Here is a 27,782-nt window from a genome sequence, read left to right on the forward strand (position 1 = left end):
TGAAAAGCTTTAACAACTTTAACTAAACACACTTTGACTTAATTTTCATTTTCACTTTTGAGATGCTGACAACTTGCCAAGTTGATGGACGCATCCACTAATTGATTGATTGATAGACGTACTGAATGAATGACTAACCGAATGACTGACTGACTGCCTGTCTGCCTGCCTAATGTCAAAGGTGTCAAAGAAAGCTTGCCCCAAAGTGACTAAAAAATAATATTGGGCCACAAGTTTTTCAAAGACATTTTTTTGTAAGAAAAATCTGTTGTTTGTTCATTTTTACTTTTCCTTTTCTTTTGCTTGGAGTCTTAGTATTTACTTGTTGCAAGCGTGTGAGGTAATTCGATGCGGTTAATCAAAAGGCGACACTTGACTGCTGGGCCACCAAAGCCGCCGAGCAGTTGTCAAGCCTGTCCGGCTATGACGAATCCAAAAATTATGAGCCAATTTGTTACAGCCACTATTTAAGTTCATTGAGCGTAATGAGCAATTGTTGTCGACGGGCAGAGGGAAATATCTTACGAGTATGTACCGGTTTGCTAGAGTTGTGGGTGCAAAGCATTGGAAAAAAAATCTCAAACAATGTGTAGGAACTATAAAAAAAGAAGAACAACAAACATATTTTTATTTGCAGCTAATAGGCAGGCTTGTGGTCGGTCCGCGTATTCACAATACTTACAAAAATCTGCACAAATGACTTCCGTTACAGACACAAATTATAATGTAAATCGATGCAACATGAACATGAAATATAATTGAATTGAAAATGTTGCCACACAGCAGCAACAGCGGCCGCGGCTGCGACAACAACAACGGGAGCAACAGGAGCTGCAGCAACCAAAGAGACAAGCTAACCAAGGACAGTGGCATGGCGTTTAAAAATATTACTTAAAACTACAAACATTTTCAAGTAATGATAAATTAAAGTTTGATAATAATTGAATATTTTAAAAAAATGTCAAAAGTTTCGGGCTATAAATACATCAATTTTTCTAAACTTTATTTATTCAGCATATAAAATTGAATGAGATTTCGGCTTATATTAATTTATTTTTATTTAAATTGTGGAAATAGCTTTTTAAAACAGCTAAAACATTTCTAATATGAATCATAACTAAAAGTTATAAAACGGATTTTAGAAATAGAGGTCTCCCTAAACATTAAAGCCACACAAAATATTTTTAAACATCAAAGGTATTCATGACTGTCTTTTTCTAATATTGATTGCAAACTGAAGAAAAATAGAAAGTAACTAGGAAATAATCGAGTAGCATTTTTTTGTTGTTGCTTGAATCGGTTTTGCCTCACAGTATGCTGTCAGCTGGCGACAACAAAAGTAAGGGGGAAAATGCTAATAAATGCAAAAGGCAGCAGCGGCAACAAAAAAGATGCAACAACTAAACATAACATTGTGGCTCGTTTAGCCAACGAACAGACGTCATGTAACATGTAACTGCACATCAAATATGGCCAAGAAAATTGTGGTTTTTTTTTCCATTTTAGCTGGGCAGAGGGCGCCGCATCGTTGATATATCATCAAAGCAGTAGCAGCAGATCATTTGGAAGAGCAGCAAGAATGAATAAAAAGTAGTAGAAGAAGAAGAAGCAGCAGCGGGAGTTGCAACAGCAACATCATTTCAAACTAAAAGAACAACAGCCACACACACACACACACTCACACACACACAGCCTCACACACAAATCAATGCAATTTCTATTTGTAAATGACCAAAATAAGAGTATGGCGACTACAACAATTGCTGTTGCTGGTGCTGCTGTTGCTGTGACTGCTGGCAGCAATTGTTGATGTTGTCGTTGTTGTCAGTGTGCCTTGCCATTGCCATTGACTACATGCATAAAATTTGAGAATGCAGCCAGCTTGCTGCTGTTGTCCAAAGTCCATACACATGCAGTGTTGTTGCTGTTGCTGCTGCTGCTGCTGAGATTGCCAGCATGTTGCTGCTGCTGTCTGTGGCTGCTGTCTGTGGCTGCTGTTGTAGCTTGAAATTATGAGACCACCTTTGAGTGTTTGTTCTTGTTATTATTGCTGTGGCTGCAGTACACGTCCCATGTTGTTGTTGCTGTAGGAATTGTTGCAATTTCTTGCTGCTGCTGCTGCTGCTCGCTGCATTTAATTGTGTTCGGCGCTTTTCAGTAGTTTTTTACTTTACATGGCAACTTTCCTAAGCTTGACAATTAATAAATATATTGCCATAATTTATCAGACATTTCCTACCACATTTGTTGGCTTCATTTGCGTGGCACTCTTCCCTTAATACGATATATACATAGTATGTACATATATCTCTCACTGTGTATGTATGTTTGTAGGCCCGGCGCCGGAGCTGGCAAATCGATTAAGCTGTCGTTGTCGTTATCTTTGGCGGCAACACACACACGCACTTGTGTGTGTGGCAAAAGAAAATGAATTAAAATTGCCAACATATGAAGAAAAAAAAAAAACGAGGCGGGCGTTTTGATGCATGTTGCAGCAGAGGAAGGGGCAGCAGCAACAACTTTTCTGCTGCCCTGAACTTTTTTTGTTTCGCTCTTTGTGTTGTGTTTTTTTTTTGGGTTACATCTTTACATTGCTATATTGCTACTTCTTGGTCTGCGGCACAAAAATTCAATTTAAAATATTGCTGCACTTTGCTTGTTATTAGCTCGTTGCATGCGTTGCTGCAACATGTGCGCAGCAAATACGACGTTGATTATTTATCAACGACGCTGCAATGCAACAAAAGCAACGACACAGCTATGTACGTGTATATGGAATTGGCCAGATACTGTGGTCAAGATCAACATATCGCCAGCAACTAATTTCGACTATATCCATTCATTCTTTTAATGATTTTAATACCCATCATAGCAGGCCCCGAATTACAAGCTAGTGGTATTTGAGTTTCTAATTCAAAAAGTCCTTCAAACAATTTACATTTATTTTCACAATGGACACATCGAATGTTCATCTAATGGTGCGAAAAGATAAAATAACTTTGCTCTTGACAGCACAGGAGTACACCAGAATTCTCGAACTCAAATATATGATTGGCGCCATTTTGAAGGAACTGCCGTCGAATATGCAGTTATACAACACAGAAAGAGATCTCTTGGAGGATGCCAATCTCTTGAGGGACTATGATATAACGTCAAAGACAGCACTGCCTCATAATCCTGCCCAATTCATTGTGGTGGTCAAGAACGCGGAGGGCTTCTTTGGATCATTCGATATCATGCCATACTCAACACCCGAGCCATTGCCTCCTGAACCAGACTCTAGCGGCGATGAGAGCTTGCCAAATGAAATGAGTCTAATGTAAGATTGATGGCTGATGGATGAGGAAGATCGTATTTCAATGGATTGGGGTCTGGCCCGCGATACATACTATACTTTATTTATTTTATTTAATGCAGCCTTTGCTGCAGATTTTTTTATATGCCTGATCGCAGTGAGACTTCAAGTTCGCTCTACTAAATGTCTTGAGATTAAAATTTTAGATGTATAGTCGGGGAGTCGACTAAACGAAAAACTAAACAAATGTTAAAATTAAATATTTGAAATAAATATTATAAATATTCCTGTGAGCAACAAGTGCCATAGTTGCTAATAATTGTGATTGAATGAAATGTCTTTAGTTTAAAGTTTTAAATGGATAGTCGGCTTCTCATGAACTAATATTTGGCAAAAAAAAAAACTAAATAAATGTTAAAGTAAAATATTTGAAATAAATATTATAAATATTCCTAATACTTGTGATTGATTGAACTCCGGCAGATGTTGCTTTGATTCCCCTACGTTCGTGCAGCAGGTCTCGACCACTGTGCCTCGGCCTGTTGCTGCTACCTATAGTTGTGGTTGCTGTTGTTGTTGCTGTTGTTGCTGCTGCTTGTAGTCTCGAGTCTAGCCTACGTGCAGTCACTCAATAAGCTGAGCTCGGGTGGGTGTGTTATACAAGTATGTGCGTGTGTGCCAGCCCACCGCGCTTTCAAAGCAACATAATTTGTTGCCAACATTTGTGTTTCGTTTTTTCGTCGTTGTTGCCAAAGTTGTTGCCATTCCGCGGTCAACAGCAACAACAACAGCAGTAACAAGCAACCAGCTAGCAGCAACATGGCCGCCAATTTTGCCCGAGTCCTGTGCATAAAATGCTTTTAACTTTAATTTCGCATTTGGCTGGCCACTCATTTGCATTTTACTGTCAAATTAATCCAATTTAACACAAGAGGCCGCGCGTACTGGCCAACAACAATTTTTGCTTCACGTCGTTGTGTCAAATGTCTGGAGCCAGCTGGAGAGGGGGGGTTAGTGAAGTGCAAGTGGAAGTGGAAGAGGATAAGAGTTCGCTGTCTTACGCAAAATACACGCTGCCAAAACGAACAACATAATTACCGTTAAGAATTGCGCTTATTGTATAGAAGGCCAGCAAGCAGGCAAGCAAGCAAGGTAGAAAAGAACAACGTTTTGGGCTCCTTAATTGCCAGCAATGTCCATTTGAGACCCATAAAGGCGGCTATACATATATGTATGTATTTCTATGTGTATGTATGTGTGTGTGTGTGTGTGTGTGCAGCTGTCCGTTGCGCCTGCGCACGATTTCTGCTGCTGGCTTGTTAACTTGGCTCACTCACTCACTCACTCATTCGGTGGTTCGTTCCTACGTTTGCCAGCCTGGTTTGTTGGCCAAGGCGAATTAGCAATATGGGAAACGAATCGCCATCCACATTGCGGCATGTGCAACATGTTCCATGTTCTTTGCTGCTACCAATGCCACATTGTGGCTGCCGGCTGCCTGGACTTCTTGGACTGCTGCTGCTGTTGCTGCTGCTGCTTGTGGTCTGTTAGCTTGGCCGCACGTATCGATCGCATTCCGCGCCTAATTCGTTGTATTTTTCTGCTCTGCCTTGTGTAATGGACCGCGCGCATGCGCGTCGTCTGACCAAAAGCTTCTTACCATATTCAGATAGCCAAGAGAGAGATTGCAACTCGTTCGCTTGCGCTGCTGTCGCAAATCAGATAGAAGTGAGTGTACGCTAGAGAGGAGAGAGCGTGAAGGAACTGACGAACTGACCAGCAAAAACAAAAAATTAAAATACTAGAAAACATCCAGACTAATTGAAAACCTTCTCTTTTTTTGAAGGCGTTTAAAGTGCAGGCAGACCCACCCCCCATCATTGTTATTTTTTTAAAAACAATTTCGTTTCAATTAAAGTCTAATTGTCTAATTATATTTACTCGATTGACAATTTTGCAGGCGTTTCATGTACTTGGTGCTGTGATGCTTTTCTATCCCTAACCTAGAAAGCTCGTCAGCTTGAAATCGAATTGATAGCCTACTCCTTTTTTGAAGGCGTTTAAAAAATGAAGGCAGACCCACATTAGCTTTTGTAGACAGTTTCCTTTCAATTAACGTCGAATTGCGACACGAAAAGTATTTCTATTATTTGTACTCGATCGGCAGTTTTGGAGGCGATGTCATCGATGTTGTGATACTTTTCTATCCCTAATCTAGAAAGCTCATCAGCTTGAGTTCGCTCACGACTTCCGCACATCTCTGAGCAACTCACAGTCGATTGTTTTGCATATGTAGATACACGCTGAACAAAACCCGGGCCGCCATCGTCGTCGTCGTCGTCTTCGTAGTTACGCACGGTTGATTTGCAAAATATTTGCATATGCTTGAAATTCTCCAGCCACTCGCTGTCAAGCTGCCTTTTGTTGCTGTTGCTGTTGGTGTTGCTGTTGTCGTTGCTGATGCTGATGCTGTTGCTGTTGCTGTTCTGTTGCCGTTGTACTTGTAGCTACAAAATATATTAAATTTAAAACGCAAGACGAACCGAAATATGTTAAACGCGTGACTAATGTGAGAACGTTCTTGCCCCATGACCATGTCTGTCTACGTTGCCTTCGTTAACACTGCGCTCTGCGATCTTGATCAATGATCATCGGCCACAGCTGCCTAATTAGCTATGCAAACTATGAGATACCCAAATGTCCGATACAACAAGTTATTTGCGAAAAAGAAAAAATGCGCACGTCCTCCATTTTGTTGTTGGGCTTAGCTCTTTTCTTCCTCTAATGATATTTACGCGCCTCAATATGCGTGTAATGGGAACGGGGCACAGCGATCGCGTAGAGTAGAGAAATGAAAGCTCTCTGCTTAAATTGGCTCCAATTAGTTACCAATTTTATCTAAACTGTGTGGGGGCGCCAAATTTGTGGCTAAGTAACTGGCAATTGTATGGCAATGTTGAGCTATTGCCCATAAACCTGCAATTTGACTAAACACCGATATTTAGTTAAGTGGTTTGCATGCCGCTTTTGTCTAGATGGTTCAGGTTTACGTACATATGTGTTGAAAGTGTAGCGGGAATGTGGATTAACAGGGGAAAGAGGAAGACATTTGTGGAGCCATTATATTCCTTACACTAGAAAATATGAACTGCAGGTGTATGTGGACTTCAAAAAGAAGAAGAAGTGGAACCAAAATAGACAATATAATATAACAGAAAAAGTTTCATAGGTGGGGGCCACAAAACTCTTTAAAGAACAAATAGTTACAATAGTTGTATTAAAATATTTCCAAGTTGGTGATAATATTTGCTTCACATATGTTAGTAGATCCAGAGAACGATTGGTTCAAAGGTGTATATGGTCTTCAAAAAGAAGAAATGGAACCAAAATATAAAATATAATATAACAGAAACAGCTTGATATGTGGGGGCCACAAAACCCCTTTAAATCCCTTTGCTTCATATATATGTTAGTATTAAATATAAAGGGTTCGTTTGTTTGTATGTTTCAAAATATAAAACTCAATTAGATAGCAGACTGCCGGCTCTTGTTGCATAATAACTTCGAAATAATGAAGCAGCAGTGTAGTTCATTTTAATGGTATGTGATAATATTTGCTTCACATATATACTAGTATTAATTAGAATAGGTTCAATTTCGTTTCAGTTCCTTAAAAATGTTTCAAAATATAAAACTCAATTAGGTGCCAGACTCCCGCTCTTGTTGCATAACAACTTAAAAATAAAAAAGCAGCAGCGTAGTTTATTGTCAATATTCGTTCCATGCTACCAAGAGATAACATCTTATCCTGCTAGATATCCCTGCTTAAATTTAGTTCGGTAGCCATATGCCGCAGTTGGACAACAGCTTGCTTCGCATGTCTTTTCGAGGCTCAATATATTACACTCATTGTAGGATGATGGCATTGGGATCTTTGTCTGCAGCCTCTTCGAGCACTTCGTCTACCTACACACACCTCAGACGAGTGGAGGAACATACCAAAATGCCATTGTTACAAAACCGAAAAGAACCTTCTTTCCCATTTCTTTTCATTTGCTACGTCTTTTATTTTTATTTTTTTGTCTAACGCGTCTATTGTTTGTCTTGGATACTTTTTCGACTATTTGGTTTTTATTATATTCGTTAAATTTATGACCCTGCCGAGCCAGTTGCGATCGCACTCGCACTCGCACCCACAAGCCTGCTCGCCCTCTCTCGCTCGCTCACACACCCTGTTGTTTGGTGCAGCACATGTTGCATTGTTTGATTTTCTTTTAGCGCAATGCAGCTAATAGTCTGATCTGTACGCAGGCGAAGCGGCCGCTTAGATTTCCATCCACATCTTCAGACGATGGCGGCACGAATTTTCTTTGACCTTGCACACACACACAGAGAGACACTTACACATACAATCTATAGAATGGTCGTCTGCAGCATTGTCTTCGGCAGCCATTTTGTACTCGAAATTGCGCCAGCAATAAAAATAATTCCAACTTCACGTTGTTGCTTCAATTAGGCAGCATTTTAGGCGAGAAAACTTTGCACATTAAATGAAAATTGCTCGCTGGGTGTCTGCGACTTACTCACCCACTCACACATACACACATACAGCTGTAAAACAGATAATCATAAAAATTTAGCAGCTTCCGCTGGCCCTAAACGCTCGCCAGCGCAGAAAATTGTTAAATTTTATTTGCAAAGTTTTGCGGCAGTTGCTTTTTTGTTTTATTTTATTTGTACTTTTCATGAATTTTTTTGTTTTTTGTTTTTTTGACGCTGTTGAAATTTAATTTGTGCCCCAAACTGTGGCAGTGGCAACATCAAAAGCAGCTGCTTTAGTTCGCTTCTTTGCTACTGCTGTCAATAGCTTCGACTTTCAGTTCTGCTGCTCCTGTTTCCCGCTCCGCGTCTGCCACAATAGAGATGTGCGGGAAGAGAAGCTGTGATTTTTGTTGGATTTGTGACAAAATATCAAAGTGTCAGAAGTGTGGCTGAACGCGAAGAATATTATGGGAAGGCATACTTTCAGAGCAAATAATACTATAATTAGTTATAGACCAGACCAACATGGTTCCAAGATGATGATTTTATTTTTCAAATCTGACGATTGTTAGATTTTTAAATGTCAAAGCTTTGTCAAAACGAAAAGAGTTTTATGGGAAGGCACACTTATAAAGCTGGCCTAAATAATACTACTTATAACAATTTATAGACCAGACCATCATGGTTCCAAGAATATGATTTTATTTTTCAAATCAAAAGATTGTAAGATTTTAAAATGTAAAAGCTTTGTCAATTATAAGCATTGAATAACATTTATTTAGTCCTGATTTTATTTAACAATTAAAAAAGTACACACTAAACATATACATGTTCTTATCTACAAGATTGTTTTTAAAATCCAAATATATATAAAATTCAGAACAAATTATTTGTTATATGTAAGATCCTAAATACCAAGTTATTTCTCTAAATGTTAACTAAATCGCCTTTTCAAAAAGAATCTAATTAAACATAACTCTCTACCTATTCTCTCCCTATATTTCTAATATACTATAGTTTTATATTTTTAGCCCGCATTTTGGAAGTAACAGTTTTGCGCATCTCTATTGTCCGAGGCAGTTCGACAAAAATATAATCATAAATACTTTTTGGCTATGTCTGGGCAGCGTCTTTATTTTTATTTTGGCTGCTGTTTGTTATTACAACTGTGCGTGTGAGACTGTCTCTCTCCAACTCTCTACCTCCCTCCCTCCCTCACTCTCTATCACTCTTTGTGCATGTGTTGCCCTTCAATTTGGGCTTTACCTGACTGTTGGATTATCCCTATGTACCCAGCTCTCGTTCCTGTGGTGCTCGTCCTGCAAAAATTATACAACTTTGTTGCCTTGCTGCGCTTTGTTCGCTTCGGTTTGGTTTGGTTTGGTTTTGTGTTTTTTTTTTTCCTTCGAAATTGTTTCTTATTGCTTTTGGAAACCCTACGCTTGTTTTTGTTGTTGTGTGGGTGCAGGTAAGCGTGAAAATTTTGCTAAGCCAACTTAATGCAACCTCTCCTTCCGCCTCCGCCTCTGCCTCTGCCTCTGCTGCTTCATCTTCTACGTACTGCCTTGGCCTACGCATTGTTTCCTGCATTCTATATCCCTCATGGCTTTTGTTTTCAATATCTTTTTACGCTATTTTTGTTTCGTTTTGTTATTGTTGATGTAGTTGCTGTTGTTGTTGTTGTTGTTGGCTTGACCTCTGTGCCTTTGGCTGCCTGCTGCGTGCAATTTATGCGGCATTGTTGTTGTTGTTGTTGTTGCTGCTGCTGCTGTGGCGCGAAGTCGAAGCAAACTGCTTATCGCTCGGTTGTATCTCGAGAGCTGCCGCTGCTCAATGCCTAATAGAGATATGAGGCTATGACGTTGCAACTTGAAAGCACACACAAACATACATACATATGTACATATATACTATACACTGATGGGACCCGTTTGCACCTCTGGCCGCATTTAATTTAAACATTAAAACCCCTTTTTTAACATTTAAATGCACTCAGAAAAAAATATGTACCTTCAAAGGATGTGACAATATTATTTATTTGAACAAATCTGTTCAATGTTGCGCATTTCTTAAATAATGTTCAAAAATAAAACATTAAAACGCGTTTTTTAACATTTAAATGCACACAGAAAAAATGTGTACCTTCAAAGGATGTGACAATATTATTTATTTTAACAAATCTGTTCAATGTTGCGCATTTCTTAAAGAATGCGCCAAGAATTCTTTGCTTGAAGATTGTAGAATAAATAAAATTTTTAGGATAGTCTCAATAATGAATCACAGTAATGAAATAATTCCAATGAACCAAGAAACAAGAATCTTCTTAGATACAGAAATTATGATAATATAATAGATGAATAAAATATCTAACAAGACTTTACTAAAGAAGCCATTTCGTTAAATATATGTTCTTTGAGCGCACACTGGACTGCAATATTTTGTAGCCACAGTCATCCTGCATTACCAGGATATATTTGGGTATCTGAACCAATACAATCTCGAGTGTTTTTAGCGGGATTGCGGATTGACCCTCAGAAAGTCTACGTGCATTTGTATTTGCTCTTCCGTCGACTTCGACAGCTAATGGGCGCGATGTAAGATCTCCATTTCGATTCTTTATTTCAGAATAAGGAGACTATAAATGGTGGACTCTTGAATAGAACCATTCAAGAGTTATGAATTTTTAAAATAGAAAACTTTTCCTTCAAACTAATAATCTGAAAATCGTACTGAAGGAAACCCTAGCTTTTAGCTTTAACTGACAGTGATTTGAAGATACCAAAAGCTATGACAAAATATATAAATTATTAAAATGTTACAAAATGTAAAACTAATAATCTGAAAACCGACATGAAGGAAGTGACGCAATATATACCACAACCACAATTGAAATGTTGTAACTAGCATAACTCCAGCAAAGATAGTGTGGAGCACCACAAGAATATTTAGCTTTGCAAATATCTACAATTCCCGTTTGTTTTGTTCAAGTGTATTTTCCACATACACCTCGTCGTCTACCTCGGCGTCACCATCGTGTCACACGATTTACATTGCATGTTGTCACGTCATGCTGTCAACAGTCCCAGTTGTTGCTGCTGCTGTGGTTGTTGCTGCTGCTGACAAAGCGTGAATTATCAACAACTGGCGAGCTTGGAATCGAGCTCACCAAGTGGTTTTGCAGTCGGAATCGCCCTCTGTGGTCACAGGCACGCCCCTTCATAAGCGTAGGACCCGCCGCAAAAGTCTCGCGCGAGCCTCAATTAAAATGCAACATTTTTGCACTTTTTTGTTGTTGTTGCTCGCTGCTTGGGCGGCTCCTAGTGACGACTCTTAATGGCATTTCGAGTGCATCTCTCGCTACCGTAAGTAATTAAGCCGCATGCCTTTTGACCAAAGGGGATAAAGCTTTGGATGAGCTTCAAACGCAGAGCCGCCCGAACCCAATCTTTCTCTACCCGGCATACATTCTTTTCCTCTTTCTTCGTCCACATCTCCCTCCCCAACTCTCTCCCTCTGCCGGTTACGTCCTCTAAGCAGTTTTGCCCAATTAAAGCGCTATAAAAATCACTTAATGGCATTTGACAATCAACTTTAATATGAAACAGAAGGCGCTGCCCTAAAGGCTTTAACTCAACCTTGACCCGAGTGCGGGCAACTCACGACATGACAGCCACGATACGATACGATACGAGTATTACGAGTACAACAAACATCGTAGTCATGAACTGGAAAGGGAAACAAGTAGCAAAGGCATCAACAATAAAGAGAACAGGAAAAAGGGCGCAAAAAAATTATGAAAAATTAATTTCTGCCCGGCGGCAGATTTTTTGGGTAGTCGGAGAGATGATGTGGCAGACAGATACGATTATTATGGAAGTGGTTTATGCAAGACGTTAAACGTGAAAATCGGAAAACAGTGAGCCAAGGGGAAATCACTGATTCAAAAAGTATATGTGTCTAGATATCTAGATTAATATGTTTTTAGCTCATGTAATACGTAATCGCTACAGAGTTTGGCTTCAAATTAGGTTCAACTAATTAGGCATTTGATTGAAATTGATTTTAAAAATTAAATTATAATTTGAATTCTTTCAACTTAATTCGATTGCAATCATGTTGAAAACTAGATCAAACTACATCAACTTCTTATATCATAGTCATTTGGTTGAAATTGATTTTCAAAATAAAATTATAATTTCAATTCTTCAAACATAATTCGATTGCAATCATGTTGGAAACTAAATCAGACTACATCAACTTCTTATATCATAATCATTATATTGATTTCATTTGATTGAAATTGATTTTCAAAATTAAATTATAATATAAATTCTTCGAACATAATTCGATTGCAATCATGTTGAAAACTAAATCAAACTACATCATATTATTTGATTGAAATTGATTTTCAAAATTAAATTTTAAATTAAATTCTTCAACCCAAATTCGATTATAGTCAATATTATAGTCGATATATTGTTTTATGAATTTTGTAAATGTGTTTTCTAATTTCATGAATTCATTGCACGCATAAACGTCTGCTTTATTACTCCACCTTCGACGGCGCTGCTTAGTTGGTTGTGCTGCTCTTTTGTATGCATATTTCACAATACATTCCACTGTTGTGGTAACGATGACGATTGCTGCTCCTGCTCCTGCTGCTGCTGCTGCCGATGTTGCTGCCATCGTGGTGGTGGCAACAGCAACAGTGGCAACTTTAGCTGCAGGCACAGCCGTGGCGAGGCAGGAGGAACTCTGGCTCTGGCTTGGGCGCATTTATGTCGCATCCGTAGTCCCTTCGATCTGTTAGTCTGTCATCATGCCTCATCATTGTCGTTCACTTGCCTCCTGCCTGCCTGCCTGCCTGCCTGCCTGCCCCACCACCACGCTCAACAACGACGTACTCGTCATCGTCAGCATGTGCAACATTTTCATCATCATTATTTTATGTTGCAACAACAGTGAACCGAAAGGCTTACCTTGCCTTCGTTTCCAGTTTTTTTTTTTTTTTTTTTGTTTTTCACTCCTTTTTGCCTTCTTCCCTTATTTTTTATTATTATTGAATTTTGTTTATAAAGCGACATGTCTGTATACACAAACGATGTTTGTTGTTGCCGTTGTTGTTGTTGTTGCCGCGCAATTATGATTGAGCTGCGCATTGAATGCGCTTTTTGTTGTCGTTATTGTTGCTGTTGTTAGCTGTAGATAGCGACAGGAACGACAATGGCGGCAAAATTGTGAGATTGTTTATGCAGTTAAATATTTACATGGCTCATATTACCGCGCTTTGTTTACAATTTGTTGTTGCCTTGTCTCTTGTTTTCTGTTTTGGGCCAACGCGACACAGCAAACATAAGCAAATGATTTCCTGCCCACCACATGCAAATGCAGCTGCCTCTCTAGCTATGCGGTTGATAATCTAATCATTTAGAGACTTGGGCCGGCAAGTTAAGATATCACTCAGAGTCCCAATTGGCATGGCCAGGCCAAGAAGAAGGCGACGGCACATGGCTTGGCATGGCTTGGCAAGTGCAATGTCAGCTGCTGTCTGTCGCTGCTTCATTCATTCAATCAGTCAATCGAGCGATCAATCGTGAAGCCGTCTAGCAGACATCAAACAATCGATCGCGAGTCTACACTTCAAAACGTCGCGATGGCGCGTGTGAATCAAAATGTGAATCTCTATATCTATATCTATGTATCTCTCGTCGTGAGACTTTGGCTTTGGCTTTTGCGTTGGCTCTGTCTCTGCCTGTGGCTCGTCTTGCATTTTGCACGCCATGGCGTTGATTTTTATTGACAGCTCACAGCGGTTTATTAATGATCGCAGATGCTGCTGCGCTGCTGCTGCTGCTGCTGCCTCAGTAAGATAGCAGCGATCCGATAGCGAGCTCGCGTTGAATGTATCTGCGCACAGCATCATCGTCCAGAGCAATGGGAATGCGACCGGGTGACGTTCAAGCTCAGCACACGCGATGCGCATCAATCTGGCGACGTCTATCTGGCAGATCACTCAACTCTCAGGCACTGCACATTGGTTCGCAGTTTGTTACAATTGACAAAAATCTGTTAGGCTTGGTCATTTGTTTAACATCAGCTATAAATCTGTTGCTATCATTCTTTATTTTTATAAATTCTGCTTTTAGTTTTAGTGACATTTCTTATTTCAGCTTAGTAATTTGTTTACCATCACTGGCCGTCCAGTTAGAAATCTGTAGCTATCATTCTTTTTTTTTATAAATTCTGCTTTTAGTTTTAAGAGACATACATTTCCTATTAAAGAATTGCTCCTGATTTTATTTCGTTTTTTTCCTCAGAAGTTGATTTCAGTTTGCAATTCTTCTCTAGTGTTACATCTTCTTAAATTATATTGTACATTGGAAGAATATCTCTTGGAAATTCTCTTCGGAGACCATCACTCTGACAATCGGCTGATCATGTAGACTTAACATTTTGTTGCCAACTTTTTGCGGCTCCCGTTTCAGTGTGCATTACGCCGGCTATCTTTTCTCGATATGCAAATATGTATGCAAAAATCTGCCTTCGGCTGGCTGGCCGCATATCTGCATAATATGCTGCCACACATGATTAATTAACTGCACAAATTGCAGTTTCCTATCCTCAGCTGTGCGGCAGTTTTCAAGACAGCCGCTGTACGTACGAGTATGGCTTTAATTAATTTTAGAGCTAACTTGCTGGGCATTTTCTTTTATTTTTATATTTTTAACAACAACCTAACATATTTATAGAGACCAAGCCATTTAAATGCAGACAGCGTTGTTGTTGTTGTCCCTCTACACGCCTCTGCATTCCTAATTAAGTAATATTGTCGAGACAGCTCGATTTGATTGCGTCTGTGCGTGTAAATCTTAAAGTCCATGCCTCTTAGCACACACACGCACACACATGGACACACTCTCACAAGTGCATAAGAAAATTTATACAAAATCATGCTGAATCAATTAGTAATCAAGTTGAACATCGACATCGCAAGGCAGACAAAAAATCAACTCATCACACGCTTCAACAGCTGTAAAAGAAGCCAAAGAACAAGCACTGAGAAATGGGAATCGGCTGTGGGCATGGCCATGGGTATAGGTATGGGGTATGGGATATACTTGTGTACTACCCACATGTGTCATGCGGCCATTAAGGTTGTTGCTTTTGTGGTTGTTGTAGTTATCTGTGGCGCACAATAATCCCAGCGTGACTTGACATAAAGACGCTCAGATTTCCTAGAATGCCCTCAAACATGCCGCACAGCATTTGCATGGGCGTTGAATTCAATATACTCTACACATATGTATCTACATACAAACAGCAAATGCTGGCGGCCCGAACTCCTAAATAGGCAGTGAATTAGTCAGTCAGTCAGACAGTCAGTGAATTCAACGAAATGATTTCCCACAAGGTGCATCACTAATTAAATATTTACTCCTTCTTTGCCAGACGCACCCAACTAACCCAGTTCTGATTGCAATGTTTGTTTAGTTCTATGTGTAAACAATGTTTGAAAAGCAATGGACATATAGCATATAGACAGCATAAATACATCTACTCTCTAAACAGCACACACACACACACACACACATGCGTGAAATTTGAGCCGCCATCTAAAGAGCAAACGCCTGAACTCTGCAACCACGCTTGTCAATTGAAAAGAACTCTCTTAAAATGTAAATAGTCTTCGGATGCCTAGAAATGGCGCAGCAAGTGGCTGCCAGTGCTTATCTTAAATGCATGCCTTCCTTTTTGCCCATTTGGCAGGTTTACGAGTACGAGTGTGTAAGCTAGAGATGGGACTTGTAAGGTGATCGTGAGTTTCAGATTCCTTAAAGCCATTCTCCTTAGTTAACCAATTTCAATAAATATACTTGGCATAAATCATTTTCCGCTTTTGTGTGATCAGAATGTATTATTAATGGTTAGTAGAATATATATGATGAAGAGAAGTAATCAATTAGTGCCGTAATTGATGATACTTGTTAAGTGATCGTGAGTTTGAGATTCCTGAACTGCCACATCATTCTGTAAGCGTTGATTAGTGAAGCTTATAGGCTTCTGAAAATCATATTTACTTCTTAGTTGGTCAATTATTTATAAATATAAGTCATTTTTCTGATCAGTTTGAAGAACATTGTGGATTGAGGATCACTTCGATCTTTTATGAGAGATTCTTAATTTTCTCTAACTGATTTTCTGATATGACCACAAAATATATATCGTAATATATTATTTATTTTAATTTTATTATTGAATTAGTTATAAGATATAAGTACTAGGGAGAGAGAGAGAGGGATTTTTGGATTATTCAGATCGAACAAGCTTTAGTTTCCCATTTTAATGCCTTAACGAATTGTTCACTAAGATAAACTAGAGAGAGAGATAGAGATTTAGAATATTCATATCGAACAAGCTTTAGTTTCCCATTTTAATGCCTTTTCTAATTGTTACTTAGCATTCTTTAAAGCATTAAGATACAGGTTGATATATGATTGTACGATTTTGCTTTCTCATTTTTCTCGGCCATAACCTACAATGCATTGACCCTCATTATTTAGTTGTTGGCTTAGCAGAGAATAATTTACCCAAACACACATTAGTAAGTTTGCTCACCAATTCCATACAGCCCTCATATATGGTCTAATTACAAAACTACAAACTAAGGAGAAAAATATCAATTAAACAGCAGCACGCTGCCATCTCTAGAGCCAGGCATGTGAGTAAATGTGTGGCAGCGGCATCTTCTCGGCTCAGATGTGAAATCTTGAAAGTGTCGCGCACTCAAGTGATTGGCTGCCCGTCCGCTATATCGCATTTCCCATTTGGTCGGGTAAAAGTCCAATAAATTAACCGAAGAGTTGCAAGAGCCTCGCTGCACTTGTCGCCAGATCCGAGATCCGAGCGAGTGCATTCAGCTTGACATCTTTTATATAAGAAGCAACAAAACTGGCAAACTGGCAAGCTGGCAGCTCAACTAATGAATTTTATGACAAACCCAAACACTTAATGCACATGGCCAGACTTGAAACAGTAACAGCAACAACAACAACAGGGAGCAATAAGAAGAAAATATGGCTACTACACAAATCAACTTATTGGCCAGGCTCAAGTTTCAATGGCAATGGGAATGGAAATGGAAATGGAGTTTATGGACCACGTGTCGCCGCTGCAAATAGTTGAGGCATATTTTAAGCTATGGCCTGGGATTAAATGCAAGATACAATTTCAAGTTTTTAGCATATTTCAGTGTACGCTTATCAGCAGCGGCACCGACAGCGGCAGCGGCAAATGAGCCAGCAACATGTTGCCAGCAACTGCGACAGTAACAACAACGGCAACATCAGCTAAGGCAACAACAACAGCAATTGCTGCCATTGTAGGTAGGTTGACAGTCATTTAGATTTATGGCTGATTGTCTGCGTTGCAGCGCCTTTTTATAGCTGCGACTACAAAAGCAACAACAACATCATGATTGTTGCTGCCTTTGCCTTTTTTGCACGCAGCTCAGTCCAATTTTTGCATGGGCCGCGTGTAAAATGTTGCTGTCGCTGTCGCTGTTGTTGCTGCTGCCACAGTCTGTGTCTGTGTCTGCGTCAGCTAAAGCGTCATCGTCATCGTCGTGCAACCTGGCGGCATGTTCGCGCGCTCGCTCGCATTGTAATTCGCTTACGCAGGTGACTACAACGAGCCAAGAGGCAAAGAGCGCGAATGAAACTTGTTTCAGCTTGTTGTTGCTGTTGTCGCTGCTGCTGCCAAACGCCAACCGCAACATGGCCAATTTGCATGTGTCGCGCTCCACAACAGCAACAGCAACAGGAATAGCAACAACAACAACAACAACTACAGCTAGTATAATGCAGTCAAGCGAGTGAACTGAAGACCACAAGATATTAGATATCAAAATACGATAAATGGTCGAGTCAAGTTTATTGATTTAAACGCCATGATACTTGAGAGTCTCTTCTGCATTTGTCTTAGGATTTTGGCCACAAATTATGCATGTTTATGACCAACAACACAGTCACTTGGAATTGGAATTGGAGTCGTAGCCGGAGTTGGAGTTGAAGCTGAAGTTGAAATTGTAATCGCCAGTAACAGCCAGCCTGGGAAAACAGATTAAGCCGTTTGTCAACTTGTCATAATTGCAGTCGCCAACTGTGGCAGCAACCGTCGATCAGCCGTTTTACGTGCTGCTTGTTAGCAAATTATAAAGTTTTTCCACCCAGCGACAACGACAGACACGCCAACGTTGGCGACAGCAACTGGCTCTATGTCTATAATGTGGACGATGATGATGGAGATGGCGAAGGCAATGGTGATGGCGATGGCGATGGCGATGGAGACGATGACTCAAGGCAATTCCTCGGAAAATTTTTCATAATTTTGTGCGCGCGTAGGCAGCGAAAATCTGAAAACTTGGCTTGGCTTGAGACACAGCAAACGGCCAGCGCCAAAGGCGGCGGCTGCAATGAACCCGACGACGGCAACTGCAACAACGTACATCAAGTGTAAATATGCAAAAACTATTTAGCAATGTCGGTTGCCTGGATTAGCTGCAAAAAGAAATTCACAAATTTCGATCATCCAGATTCATTGGAAATGCCTCCAAGATAAATTACAATGCCAACATTTTCGTATAAGTGTTGTACGTGCAACACATCCAAACAATTTTTAGTTCCAAGTTTAAAGAAAGGATTATTAGAAAAATTTAAACATTTGTCTCATATATGCCTCCTTCCAAGAAATCAGGATTATTGTAACTTGTTAACTGATAGCAAAAAATTTTTCGAACCTATAATTCAGAAAATTCTGCTACGCTGGAAATTTGCTGACCAGCCTTTTAAATGGTAGACCACATTCCTTTGAAATATTTAGATTCCACTATAAAGCTGATTTGCTTTCAATATTTAATGTTGTAGCGCAAAAGTAGACATTAGAATGAACTTGACAGCTCATTGCAAAGTGCATTTTTCCAGCTTTGAATGTTCTTCATTTGTTTCCCACAATACTTGGTCCAATTTGTTTGAATTTGCCTTTTAACCAAAACCCTGGCAAAGCAATTTGCCTCACAATTTTCATCATTTCGCTGCAGCTCAACAATATTTCGACTTGGCCGCAACCATTTCAAATCAAATTCAAATCCCAGCAACGCCTTCTTATGAAAAATCCCATTTTCCATCCACCCATGGCCATTGCATGCAAAAATGTTGCCAACAACAACAGCAGCAACAACAAAAACGCCATAACTGCAACTTTTGGCCGAAAACGGCTGCAAGTTTGCATTTTACGCGGCTGCCAGGCTTAATTTTCCTTTTTAATATCACACAGCATGGCTAGAAAGAGTCGGGAAGAGCGTGCGAGACAGGGAGGGGGAGAAAACCCACGGCTAAGTAAATACTACAACGAGGCGGTTGCACACACACACACACACACAATGCCACGCTTTATTTGCAGCGTTGTGTGGCGGCTGCACGTCAAGTTGTTGCCCCCCTCCCCTGCCCCTGCCCCATTGCAATGTGCAGTTACTCGTAGATTTTCTTTGGAGTCAGGAAGCAAAGCGCAAAACTTACGCGCTCTCTGTCGCGTTTTTGCGTAGGCACAACTTGGCTTATAGTCGTTCTTGCTCTTGCTCTTACTGTTGTTGTTGTTGTTGTCTTAATAATTAATTATTATTTAGTTAGAAAATACCCATGGCGAATCGAGCGAGCAACTGAACGAGTGCACTGCACTTGCCTGCCTGCCTGCCTGCCCGTCCGCCGCCTACCTGCCTGCCACCCAGCCAGATAGCTTCAGCTCGAGGAAAACTGTAATTAAAATCCGCTTTCCCAGCCATGTCAATGCTTGTTGTCGTCTCAGTACGCTGCGCTATCTCAGCCGCCATTTGGAACCGCTAATAATTGTATTTGCATTGCGAATCTGTTTGCAATTCATTGGATCTTGTCTGTAGCTTAACACTGACTTAAACGAATGCTCTGGAAATTGGTTACACTGTCAATCCATCTAAGACATAATACGCACAAAGTCTTCAGGGTGGAGAAATGGTACCCCAACATGGTAAAAATTATAAATGTGGTGCTACAAATTTCGTCAAATTGGCAATTAGGGAATGGTATTAGTAATACTATATAGTGCGTTAAATACAATAAAACTTAATTGTTTCAGGTTTCTCTGATTTTTCTAGTCGAATATTGTTTAAAATGTTCCGACTCAATGCTGCCTGTGGTTAAACAATTGCTCATTAGAAATTAGAAAGAAGAGAAGAAGGAGATGAGAGAGAGAGAGAGAGAGAGAGAGAGAGGTGTGAAATTTTATGCTGGGCATACATATCTATAAACATAAACAAAATAACTGAAATGTTTCGGGTTTTGTGTTTTTCTAATCGAAAATTGTTCAAAATGTTGAGACTAGATGCTGCCTGTGGTTAAGCGATTGCTGATTATTTGGAAAGAAGAGAGAGGGAGGTGGGAAATTCTATGCTAGGCATATCTATAAACATATTTTGGACTCGCAATTTATTTTAAATAATAAGAATAATAATAAGAAATTCTACTATTTCTATCTAAGTTAGTGTATTATTATTTATTTATTTTAGTTAATAATATTCGTCTTCTCCTTTCTGCTTATTTAAAAAATAAGTAAATTCTTTTTTATCTGCAACAGTAAAGTGGAAAATTATGTTGGTTTTTTCTTAATTTAAAATATTAATATATCCTTTCAGTTCAAGCCTCAAGACTTGAAACTCCTCAAAAGATGCAAAAAGCTATTCAATTCAATAAATACATACATACATACATACATACATACATACAGATTTTTTACATTTTTTTTTTTTGTGTAAGTGCCACAAATTACAAAAAATAAAAAGGCGATTTTTTTCGTAGCCAAAATCGCGTTTAAATGTTTGAATTTCTTGGAAAGTGATATTAGAAAACATTAAAATTAAAGTTGCAGGTATTTCATTTGTAAGACTACGCTTGTCGCCGGATGTAAAGCAGGATATAATCCGTACGATCTAAGAAAGAACTAAATTGCTTGTCAAATTTATTTGTGATTTTTTTAAGCACTTTACGTTCGTTACTTTGAATGAATATTATAAAGTATTTAGCCAGCTCAGCGGCGTTTAAATAAACTCATCAAATATATTTAACCCTCTCTAAATACGAGTATACTTGTATGTATCTTCAATCATAAGCCCATGCGCAACCAGCTTAATCTGATTGTTTGAATCGACTTTGGAAAACGAGCGTAAAATTGGCTCAGCTTACTCAAACTTTCGACTGCAGCCGTTGCCACAGATAAGACTGTCCAGTTAACTACCCTTAACAAGCTTAAAAAAACAACAACAACCACTGCAAGAGCAACACTTAGATTCATAGCCAGACACAAAAGTGTAATCTAATGCTTATTAAATGCTTTTTAATGCAAAAGCAACAAAAAACAACACACACTCGGGCACTGATAGGAAGACACACGCAATTGGTAGAGCGACGGCAATGGGGAAATACGTTTAAATTGTAACGCTTGGATTTCTTGATTTCATGTGCCACGTGAAAACATTTAACACGCACGAAACGCGAAGGCGCACGAAAGGCCAGCTACAACAACAACAACAGCAACATTAACAACAGCAACATTAGGAACGAGTAGAGCTGATGAGCGCTATAGCTCTATGGCTATGACGTGTGGCAAGTGTTGCACGCGACTCGCTGATAATAAATTGTATGAAATTATCTAAGCGGCACACGGCAGTGGCAGTTGCAAGGCAGCAAAAGGGGGCGGCTGCTGGCCAGCTATTGCTGTTGCCGCTGTCTGGTGGTGGGTCAATGGCTAGCTGCTTGCGCCTCAACTTCACATGAAATCAAAGCGTCTGGGGTCATAAAAATTATCTGCTGCTAAACGCCCGCACTGCCAAATCAAAGGCAAGAAGCAACAGTAACAGCAGCAACCCGCTCAACATGTTGCTGATGTTGCTCCTCTTCCTATTCTTCTTATTCTTGTTACTAATGTTGCTGTTGTTGTTGTTGCTGCTGCCGAGGGTTGCACACGCACACAAACACACACAAACACACACACTCAGCAGTTGGCTGTGACAGTGAAAAAGCATGATTGTAATGTTACTCTGGGGAGCGTTTTTCCACTGCTGCCGTTACTGTTGCTGCCAACTTAGCGTCGTTGCATTTCACAAGATTTTCTACACAGAAAAAAAAACAAAGTGCTGACTGAACTGGTGTATAGTTTCTCAAAATAAAAGCAACCAAAAATTAGCAATAATTGGGTTGAAAAGTATTTTTGAATAAAATATACTTTTTTATATAATCCAAAAAATAGAGAAGTTTATATAGTACTTATATAGTTAATCACTCCGAAAAACAAATGCTGTTTCCCAATTAAAATTGGAAATTAAATAAAAAATGTTATTACAAAACTAATGAAATAAGTTAGTTAACAGTTAAGTACAAATGCCGACTGAACTGAATAATACAAGTAAAGTTAGATGGATTTTGTTTGAATCTGTTCACAAGTAGAAACAGATGTATAGTTTCTTAAATAAAAGCAAATAAAATAAATAGCTTAAGTCGAAAAGTATTTTTGAATAAAAAATACTTTTTTATAATCCAAAAAATATATAACTTTATAAATTAAATATATTACTTATAGAGTTAATCACTCAGAAAAACAATTACAATTGAAAATTATAAGAAAGTTGTTATTACAAAGCTAATGAAATAAGTTATTTAACACTTTGGTGTTAGATGGTTTTCGATTTAACTTATTGACAAATACTTAGGAACATATGCAGTTTGTTAAATATAAGCAACTAAAAATAAACAGCATTTAAATTTCAAAAGTATTTTTGAACTATTTGAATTTTTATTGATAGTTAAAATATAAAACTTTCTTTATAAAATAAATACATTATTTAAAAAGTTAATATTTTCGAGAAAACTAATTTTGTTTCCTTATTATAATTAAATGTTAAAATAAAAATGTTATACAAAGCCAATGAAATAAGTTAGCTCACAGTTTATCTAGTTGGAGCTGAAATATTCCACGTTACTTATTTTCAGAAGCACAATTTTTCCCCACCGGCGGGCGGAATTTTCGATAGTAGTAGCTGTCTAACTTCAGTGGCTGGGACTTGGATGTGGATTTTGGTGTAAAAGCACATATCTACATACAAGTAAGTGCTAATACATTTTCGGATAGCTTGCTCAAAAAAGTGATCAGGTTTTTTGTGCAGTGTGTACGCTTTATGGCCATATTGAAATGCCCACAATGTTGCGCGCTGGCTGCACTCGTGCATTTTGCCCCACGGGAATTTAATGAAAAATTTTATATTGTCTAGTTTAAGTTTTTTTTATGGTTTTATCTGGCGAAAAAAAGTGTTACAATTGCTGCGGCTCATTTTGTGCTGCCCGGCGGGCTGCGCTCGTTGGCCTGTAATTTGAGCAGACGGCGATGACGAACGCTGGCGAACAAAACAAAAAGATTCTGGGAAACCTGAGAGGACTCAGCTGCCTCCTCGTACTACACATGTATGTAGTTTCTGATTCTGTATGTGTGTGTGCGTGTATGTGTGCTTGTGCATTATGCGAAATTGGGCTAAGTAGCGGTCTATGAAAGTCACTTTGGGCACAGACTGCGATTTGAGCTCGTTGGCAGCTTTCTACTTACAATAAATAGGCAAGTGCGCTTGTTGGCCATTGTGGATGCTGCTGCTGTCGTTGTTGTTGTTGTTGTTGTTGTTGCTCTGTGGGTTAGTAAAATGAGCTGCAAGAAAATTGCTTATGGGTTTGCAGGGCAACTGCAGTGGCATGTAAATGCAGATTGCAGTCAAGTGTGCAGCGCTCGAAATCAGCCGCCAGCTATCGACAACAGCCATTGCAAGCAAGAGCAACATATTATTTGGACCAATCACACGATGCCGGCCGATTAGCAGGGCAATCATATATACTTGTACGTCTATACTAGTATGTGGCATGTAGTTTCAAGCCATGCGGCATGGGATTTTTAGGAAACCAAAAAAGAGTGGTTATGTCCCCATAAATTATGCTGAGGATTGCATTTATGTTCATTCAGTATTCGAACAATTTTTTACAGCATAAAGGAAATAAGTTAAATTAGTTTGGTGTTATCGAAACTTTCCCAATTTTCATATCCAACAATGTTTTTACAAGCTTGCCAGCTCAGTTCAAGCTGCATTTTCCCTTAACCACAGTTGATAGCTGCGGTTGGGAAGGGGTTCCCAAGCTCTCCATATCATGTTTAATTGCTTGGGTGCACTCGTTTTTTTTTTTTTTCTTAGTAAAACAAACTCATGATAAATGTCTTGAAATCACATAGGAACCGCAAAGCCACACGCTTCATATTGCAGCACCAGTTTTATTGTTCATATTCGATTACAAATTGGCTGTTAGTTTTTAAAACGAAAAGTATACAACTCTCCGATTTGTTTACTTTTAATATGCGTGCAGTATTTTAATTGCTTTCAAGCTTAAGAAAATAAGCCAAGTACCTCAGGTTAAAAGCCAAGGCTACGACTAAGTCAGTGTTGCCTTCAATTCCAACAGCAGCTCCAAAATAAGAAAAGCCCATTTATGCTATACATGAATAAAACCGCCATTCGAATCCATTAGCGAACACGGCGCATAAATAAACCGCATTCTACTTAATTTGTATTTTTTGGGTGGTGCTGCTGGTGCTGGTGGTAGACCGTTGGTGCAACAGGCCCAAAAATAGACAGCAATGTGCCCCAAACAAAAATGGAAATAGGCGAGAAGCTGAAAATGGAAGATCCCCCTTCCCGCTCCCTTGCTCGCTATAACTTGCAGCGGCAAGACAACAAATGACACCAATAAATAATACACAAAAGAGATCACACTCGTACTTAGCATACCCTACACTATCTCTTGATTACGTATGAATGAAATTCATGGACGTATTTCGTAATTCGTAAGAATGTCAAACTCATTCCTCAGAACAAAGAGTATTTGACTTGATATTATATAAAAATAGATAATAGTAAAGACAAAGAAAGAGGAAGAAGAATAAATAGGTCTATCCCAGACAGATATGTTCGTTTTGTAGAAATTATTGAAGAGAAACTTATACCACAGAGCTAATATAGTTTTGTTTCTGAGTTTGTATACTTTTTAAAAGAAAGATATTGATTTTATATTAAAAAGAGATAACAATAAATATAAAGAAAGAAGAAGAGATAGGCTTTTGTAGCAATTCTTTAAAATAAATTTTGTTATATCAAAGAGCTAAAGAAGCCTTAAATAGTTTTGTTTCTGAGGTTCAGAATTGTTTAAAGAAAGATATTGATTTGATATTAAAAACAGGTAATAATAAAGAAAAATAAAGAAGAAGAAATAGACATGTACATTTATTTAAATTAAATTTGTTATACCGCAGAGCTAAAGAAGTCTTACATCTAGTTTTGTTTCTGAAATACTCTATTTTTACTGCTCAAGCAATAGAGCAGTGCGCTTGAAATGCTGGTTACAGCAAGTTCCGCTCAATTCTTAAAATTCTTCAATATGTTAGCCATTCCGGGCATTATATTTCTCAAAATAAATACAAGTCCCCTTTTTACTTCAAAAACAGAGTATAAAAACTGCCACACACACATACTATACATCGGGGGAGTAATTAAAAGAAAAAGAAAAAGAGAGAGAGGGAAAGAAAAGGATTTGTAGGCTATTAGAGCGATGACGAGCGACGATCGACGATCGTGGATCGTGAAAACGGAAATAGTTTGTCATATTTAGAGTTTGCCCTTCAAATGCATTTACTGTTAGGCCTCGGCACTTACCCTTGAGCGCAGCAACTTGTGTTAATCCATTTAATCCAGTGTCGGCAACTAGAAATATCAGCAGCATCGGCATCAATGCAGCTGACGACGATGTTGGCTGACGCATCTTTGAGATACTGCGTATTTTTAGCGCTGGCGACGGGGCGACATTTTGATTGTTATTGCTTCTGATCTCGCTGGGATCGCTGCTAGTGCTGTTGTTGTTGTTGTTGTTATTTTTGTATTTAACTGAATGTGTTGCACGCATTTTAGTAAAATGCATTTTGATGTTGCGGCTGTCAAGTTTTCTATTTATTTCTTCTTTGTTGCGTTTCTTTTTAATTGGGCGCCAGCCCCAAAAATTGTATGCCACTCTTCCTCCTCCTTCGCTCTATACTCGTATTTTCTATTCTATTCGTATGTAGCTTTAAAATAACAAATGCCGTGCAAAACACACGAGCAGCCGCAGCCTCATTTTTTGCAAAACACACACTCGCACGCACACACAATACACGTATAATTCTTTCTTGATTTTTTCGAAAAACTATATATTTTTCACAAATAATCTGTTTAATCCATTCGGTTGGTTGGCTGGTCAGTGAGTGCCGGGACGCAAGGTATATGTACGTACAGATAATGCCGCCGAACTTCTTTGCGATGTCGTTTCACGCACGTACGAGAAACCTACGGGAACGCGCGCGACCCTCAACACGAACTGGCAACAACATGCGAACCGTTCGGCAAACGAAATACAACTGAGGCGGCCGCGAATGTTGCGGCAGTCAGCGGGCTATGCCAGATACGGATACGAGCTATCTGTGTCTCGTTCTCCATGCTCGTGTGCATTGGTTTCGTTCGTTTCGGCCAAAGTTCGTTCATTCCAATTCCAGGTTGTGTCGCTCGTGTTGCAAGACGGACGCTTGTTGCGCACACCAAATGCGGCATGTGGTGGATTGTATCTGCTTGTTTTGTTTACATTTGGAAAACTGCCCTTCTTTCGATTTCATTCCCACTTGTTCCCGCAGCCAGCGAAGAAAAAATACGAATGTTGAGCAACATTTTGCGTGCTGCCAAGCACCTATCAGCAATCTAGTAAAATGGCAATGTTTATTTAACCCCAAAGGGTCAACGTTAATGCCCCATAATCTCAAGTCAAGCGAAAACGAAACAAAGTAGTTAACGCCATTTATTAAATAAGCTAATAACTTTTGTTTAAACAAATGCTCAACCGATGCAGTAGCCAGCGAAGCAACAACTCGAATGTTGAGCAACATTTTGCGTGCTGCCAAGCACTGCTATCAGCAATCTACTCAAATGGCAATGTTTATTTAACCCCAAAGGGTCAACGTTAATGCCCCATAATCTCAAGTCAAGCGTAAACGGAACAAAGTACTTAACACAATTTATTAAATAAGCGTATTACTTTTGTTTAAAATATAATACGTAAACAAATGCTCAATCGTTGTAGTAGCTAGCGAAGAGCAATTTTACTGTTGAACAACTTTTTGCTCCCAAGCACTGATATCAACAATCTAATGAAATGGCAATGTTTATTTAACCCCACAAGGTCAACACTGAGGCGCCGTTATCTGAGAGCAAACAAAAAATGAAACAAAGTACTCAAAATAATTGTATATTGTTTATGTTAAAAAAAATTCTAAATATGCATTTTTGTTCTAGTACTCAATCAAAGAGACAAGCATTTTCTAAACAAAAACGTACTACGAATTGTCTCAATAGTTCGGAAAGTAGTTGATTGAAGTGCAATAATCTGTATTAATGTGAAGTAATAAATCAATTCAAAATATATTCTATTTTGGACTGGCGCGGGTTTTTTTTATCTCTGGAAAGAAATTTTAATAATAATGGCGAAATATTTTCTCCTATTTTTTGGTAAAATATCAGCATTTTGTGTTTGTTAAATGAAGACAAATTATAATCTTTGATGGCGGTTAGTGATAACAGAATAAAATATTTTAAAAATTATTACAATTTCAAAAATTAATTAATTGTTTTCTTATATATTATTATAGTTGTGCTTTGGTTTAGGTTTTTATTTTATTTACATGTATGTTTTTGCTTAATATTTAATAATAATTGTACTTTTATTTTTGCAGCTCCTAATACATAATTTTATATTAATGA

General features: G+C 38.8%; 2 protein-coding genes across 2 annotated transcripts in view; one reads left to right on the forward strand and one right to left on the reverse strand.

Annotated features, from left to right (window-relative positions):
- Nucleotides 1-25,813, reverse strand: part of LOC115631453 (protein sax-3) — a 62,005-nt gene extending 36,192 nt beyond the window's left edge. The window contains 1 exon segment of the mRNA XM_030528199.1: nt 25,659-25,813. Coding sequence (XP_030384059.1) covers nt 25,659-25,764 — 106 coding nt within the window. The 5' untranslated portion in view covers nt 25,765-25,813.
- Nucleotides 2,966-3,681, forward strand: LOC115631454. Its single transcript, XM_030528200.1, has one exon. It carries the CDS (start codon nt 2,976-2,978, stop codon nt 3,321-3,323), a length of 348 nt encoding a protein of 115 aa, XP_030384060.1. The 5' UTR covers nt 2,966-2,975; the 3' UTR covers nt 3,324-3,681.
- Nucleotides 25,814-27,782: the final 1,969 nt, after the last annotated feature.

Source organism: Scaptodrosophila lebanonensis, unplaced genomic scaffold (assembly GCF_003285725.1).
Source record: "Scaptodrosophila lebanonensis strain 11010-0011.00,11010-0021.00 unplaced genomic scaffold, SlebRS2 tig00001412-arrow-pilon, whole genome shotgun sequence".
Lineage (NCBI taxonomy): Eukaryota > Metazoa > Arthropoda > Insecta > Diptera > Drosophilidae > Scaptodrosophila > Scaptodrosophila lebanonensis.

Bases quoted from the DNA above. Each gene is read 5' to 3' on its own strand.
- LOC115631454 (XM_030528200.1), top strand. From the start codon at position 2,976: ATGGTGCGAAAAGATAAAATAACTTTGCTCTTGACAGCACAGGAGTAC.